Source organism: Daucus carota, chromosome 4 (genome assembly GCF_001625215.2).
Source record: "Daucus carota subsp. sativus chromosome 4, DH1 v3.0, whole genome shotgun sequence".
In the NCBI taxonomy this organism is placed as follows: domain Eukaryota; kingdom Viridiplantae; phylum Streptophyta; class Magnoliopsida; order Apiales; family Apiaceae; genus Daucus; species Daucus carota.
The window spans coordinates 42,865,000-42,870,306 of record NC_030384.2 but is presented as its reverse complement, the minus strand read 5'-3'; the positions used below and the strand labels follow the sequence as shown (position 1 = coordinate 42,870,306).

Below are 5,307 nucleotides of genomic sequence, written 5' to 3'. Positions count from 1 at the left end.
AGGATTAATCAATTTTTTATTCATCAGGTTTCATATATTTCCGGCCTACTCACTCATTTATATTGCTTTCACCATTCTCACATATATTCTTCCTTCTTCCTAATATATTTTTTTCATCATTTCTCCCAAAACGAAAAACAGAAAACATTAACATTGACATCAGTGACTGTAACACTTGAAATCAACTTAGCAACAAACAAAAAACACTTGAAATCAAAAATTGCACGAACAACCCGTGAAATAAATTCAAAAGCATATATCCTAAGACCCGTATCCTAAACTCAAAAAGCCCAATCCAATTACAATGCCAGATCAACCAACCCGACCCAAATACAGAGGTAAACACAGGTTGGATCGGAGCACTCACTTTATAACCCAAGCAGCGTCGTTGACCCACCCAATCAACCGTAACCGGTAACCCTAACCATATCTTCAAATCTGGGTTTTTGGTAACGCTCCGTCGGGCTAACTCGCACCCGATTCAAATCAATATATTCCTTTAATCCCCTCTTTCGGATCATCTAATCGGACTCTCCGGGTACACAATTACAGGTTTCTTTCTGTTTCTCCCCCAATTTTGTAATTAGGGCTACTACATTTCACCTCTTTGTCTTCGTTTTAGCTTTTTAGTAGCTTTATTGTTACCTCTTTTTGTGTGTTTATACGCTTAACTTTGTGCTGATTGTAACCCGTGAAAATGCTGCCCTGAAACAAAGCTGTGGCCTTGGAATTGTGTGTGTGTGTGTGTGTTTTTAAAGCTCATTGTTTTAGGAATTTTTTTTTTGGAATGGGCTATTAGGAAAAGACAAAGAAAGAACATATACATGTTAGAGGAAGCTGTGCTAGTGTCCAAATCGTCAAGACTCTGAATTTGTTGTTATGTTGACACGTATAAATAGATGTTATCACTCGAATCGCATGAACTTGGCTTGGAACGAAAAAATGGAGGGGGCGATTAATATCAAGAAGTAGACTGACAAGGGTAGTTATGTGTATATGTGTTTATGAACCTTAAACTATAATCGAGCAATGCACCTGACTTTGTTTAAGTTAAGCATTTATCAGGCTGGTCTTCCTCTTATAAATTATTCATTGTGTTTTGTTTTCTTTTGGCTGGACATTTCTTAATTTAAAATGTAACATAAGAAAGTAGTTAGTAAAAGGCAGATCAGGGAGTTACTTGTGATTGTTTTTTTAATTATTATTTCTAAGAATGGCAGATCATCATTGGCCTACTTTAAGGCTCCTGTTTTATGACAAGCCAAGTTTTCGAAAGTTGGATCTGAATACCATGTGTGAAAACCGGTGTCAATCCCGAGTCTTTTCCGAAAATCGGGTTAAGTCCCAAACTCTGAATCCGAAAGACGAAATATACCGGCCCAAATGCAACAACTTGGGTAATCCACAAGCCACCACCAGAGGTCCCAAAAGATCATGATTTGTTGGTACATTTGGTAGTTAAATTTATGCTTATAAACTAAAATATAGTCTCCATACTCCTCGATGTAGGACTGGGTGTTGCACTTGAAGCGAAAGATTTACCCACCTAGAGGAACTAGGTTCCCATTACAAACAACCAATTTGCTAATCAAAACACTGACGCGCGGGATTGAGGTTTTGATTCATGTTAAGCAGACTCGTTAATCGTGAACTGAGCACCCCCTCAATATGTGATTTTGTTTGTTAAATATTGGTGTGTTCGCGTGTCTATCTGTCTTTATTTTGTATACATGGCATAAAGTTTGAGAATTCGACTATCCTCTGTTGAGGTAAAAGGAGGAAGAAAAAAGGCGATCAGTGGCTACACTTGACAGATAAAAGCATTACTTTTACATTTGCAAATTCTCCCCTTCCAGAATTTTACTTTTGAGATTCTGATTATCCTTCTCTTTTTTTTGAAGGAGTGGTGCTTACATTGTGTGATTTTAAGTGTCAACTACCAGATTCATGTCATGGAGGTAGCAATTGAAACACCTGTTAAGAAACCAAAGAGGTTGACATCTGCTGTTTGGAATCACTTTGAAAGAGTTAGAAAGGCCGACATTTGTTATGCTGTTTGTATACATTGTAAGAAGAAGCTGAGTGGATCAAGCAACAGTGGGACAACTCATTTGAGAAATCATTTAATAAGGTGTTTGAAGAGATCCAATTTTGATGTTTCTCAAATACTTGCAGCGAAGAGAAAGCGGAAAGATAATAATAGTCTTGACCTTCCAAATGTCAGTTATGATGAGGTGAAACGAAAAGCAGAGGCTATAATCCCATTAGCTGCCTACAGATATGACAACGAGCAGAGAAAAGATGAAGCTGTCAACCTTGGAAGTATTAAATTTGATCAAGAGAGGAGTCGCCTTGACCTTGCTCGCATGATCATGTTACATGGTTACCCTCTGGGCATGGTTGACCATCTCGGATTTAAGATTTTTATCAAAAATCTTCAGCCATCATTTGAAATTTTGACAAACAGTGGTGTTGAGTATGATTGTATGAAAATATATGAGAAAGAGAAACAAAAGGTGTATGATATGATACGCAATTTTAATGGCAGGATCAGTATGGGTGTTGGTAAGTGGGTCTCACCAGAAAATGAAGAGTACATGTGCTTAACGGCAAACTTTGTTGATGCAGAATGGAAGTTTCAGAAGAAGACATTGAATTTTATAACATTGGATTCCTCGCATACAGATGATACACTTTCAGAAGTTGTTATTAAATGTTTGATGAACTGGGAAATTGACCGTAAGTTGTTTTCATTGACTTTTGATGATTGTTCCATTAATGATGAGGTAGCACGCGGTGTCAAAGATTGGATATCCCAAAGCAAACCACTTTTAAAGAATGGGGAGTTGTTTGATGTGAGATGTGCTTCACATGTTTTAAAATCTCTTGTGCAAGAAGCAATTGAAGCACTTGAAGAAGTATGTTGTAAAATCCGAGAGAGTGTGAGGTATGTTAAGAGCTCGCAAGCCACCCAGGGGAAATTTTATGAAATTGCCAGTGATGTTGGTATCAACAGCGAGAAACGTTTGTGTCTTGATACCCCAATGATGTGGAACTCCACTCATCTCATGCTTGAGACAGCCTTAGAATACAGGGGTGCCTTCTCTCTTCTGCAAGAGCATGATCCTGCTTACTACACGACTCTCTCAGAGGAAGAATGGGAATTAGCAAATACTGTTACTAGCTGTATAAAGCTTTTTGTTGAGATTATAAGTGTTTTTACAGTTAATAAGCACCCGACTGCGAATATATACTTTCCTGAGATTTGTGATGTCCACATACAGTTGATTGAGTGGTGCAAGAGCCCCAATGAATTTATTTGCTCTATGGCATTAAAGATGAAAATGGAATTCGACAAATATTGGAGCAAGTGTAGATTCAGCTTAACAGTAGCTGCCATCTTAGACCCTCGGTTCAAGATGAAGTTGGTAGAGTATTATTATCCCCAAATATACCCCAGTGGTGCCCAAAATTACATCAAGCAAGTTTCTGATGGTATGAGGGAGCTGTTTAATGAGTATTCCGTGGGGTCAGCTTCTCTTGATCAAGGATGCAGCAGTTTGCCGAGTACTAGTAATGGTACAAGAGATAGGCTACGCGGTTTTGACAAGTTCCTCCATGAATCTTCACAAAGTCACAGCATAGTTTCCGACCTGGAAAAGTATTTAGAGGAACCAATCTTTCCTCGCAACCATGATTTTAATATATTAAATTGGTGGAAGGTTCACACAGCACGGTACCCCATCTTATCTATGATGGCACGTGACATATTGTGTATTCCATTTTCCACTCTTACATCAGAGTTGGCATTTAGCACTCGCGGCAGAGTGCTCCCCAATCATCTCATCTCACTTAATGCTGATACTCGAGAAGCTTTGGTATGTGGTCAAGATTGGATGCATATAGAATCAGAAGGTTGGTATATCTTAATCCCCTATTTTAAGTACGCTTAACACTTGTATGCCGAATGTGCTACTGAACTTATCTTCTTCTTTTTCTTCTTTTTTGCAGTAGACCCAAACCAATTCTCCAGCTACACAGCATTGCCCGTGGTTGCTGAAGCTATTTAAAATATTTATGGGTATGAATTTTCTCAGCTATGCATGCTTCATTGTTTATTTGTTGATACTATTTCACTTGGTTCCTGCTTTGCGTGCTTGGACATTGGATTTTTTCTAGTTTAGAGCTGCTTTATTCCTTTTCTCTGTATGTCTGCTTAATTTCTTTATCTGTGTACGTCTTTATTGACCAAACCTCACAAATTTGATAAACTAAACCATTCAAAATTCACTTCTGTGATGAGGTCCAAATGTTACGAAATTGGTCAACCACTAGAAGAAATCGTCCCTTTACCCTTGTGTTCTTTTCTTCTATTAATTATCCTTGCATTTATCTCATTAGACAGGATTTGATGCAACTGAATGACATTCAGTAGAAATCTCTTAGTTCACCCATTTAAGTATCAATTCCCAACTCCAGATACATTGGTCAAGGTCATGACTCATGAGATTCTGTGACCTGAAATTGATTCTAATGTAGTGGTGTACTGGCGTGCATGGATCAAGTATCGAGTTCCTGGGTTGCGATGCTTTGGAAGTCTTACATTATCTAACTATACTTGCAAGTGAACCCACTTAGCCGTATATTGTTGAAAACTTCTCCACCAGTTCCTGTTCTGACCCTTTCTCTATGGAATTTGAAAGTACGTGGTTTTTATTACTGAAAATTTTATGATTTTGAATGACATTTGAATTCTTGTCCGCCAGGTTTCTCAGTTTAGGATCGTCTATGATGACTAAGAAAATTACAGGGGATTGTTTGTTCTGTATGTGGCTGCACTGTGAAGGAGGTGTCCGCCGTATTGTTTCATTAGAGTGTGGAGAAGATCATTGAAGGCGAGAGCTTGTTGCAAATTTCAACTTAATTCAATGATTTTCAAGTAACATTGTGTTTATTCCTTTTCCCCATCCCATTTCCCTACATGTTTGGAGCTTTCAATTGCAATGCCATAGCCATACTAAAACCTAAGGTATATTTATATCATGTATTTTGTACGATGCTCGACTCTTGTGGACTTGTGGTGTTGGCATAATCAAGTAAACTGGCCTGCTTCAGATGATGTGGTAATAACCATGCGGGCTAGATTTAAGAGCAAGTCCAACAATGTCCTAATATAAATTCGGTTTTTCTGGGCACACACTAAGCACTAAAATTCATAAGTTTGGGTGATTTTGATTGGCCCCTATTTCTTTATAATGGTGGACCTCCCCTCCAAATTCATCAACCACACCAATCAAAATCCACTAA

General features: G+C 38.2%; 1 protein-coding gene across 1 annotated transcript; it reads left to right on the top strand.

Annotated features, from left to right (window-relative positions):
* The first annotated feature begins 399 nt into the window (after positions 1–399).
* On the top strand, positions 400–5,057 carry LOC108219186 (zinc finger BED domain-containing protein RICESLEEPER 1-like). Its single transcript, XM_017392491.2, has 4 exons — positions 400–552; positions 1,902–3,915; positions 4,012–4,081; positions 4,767–5,057. Exons 2-3 carry the CDS (start codon positions 1,953–1,955, stop codon positions 4,068–4,070), a joined length of 2,022 nt encoding a protein of 673 aa, XP_017247980.1. The 5' UTR covers positions 400–552; positions 1,902–1,952; the 3' UTR covers positions 4,071–4,081; positions 4,767–5,057.
* The last annotated feature ends 250 nt before the right edge of the window (positions 5,058–5,307 follow it).

Coding starts and splice junctions, on each gene's coding strand:
- LOC108219186 (XM_017392491.2), top strand. CDS start 1,953: ATGGAGGTAGCAATTGAAACACCTGTTAAGAAACCAAAGAGGTTGACA. Junction 3,916..4,011: donor GATGCATATAGAATCAGAAG/GTTGGTATATCT, acceptor TCTTTTTTGCAG/TAGACCCAAACCAATTCTCC.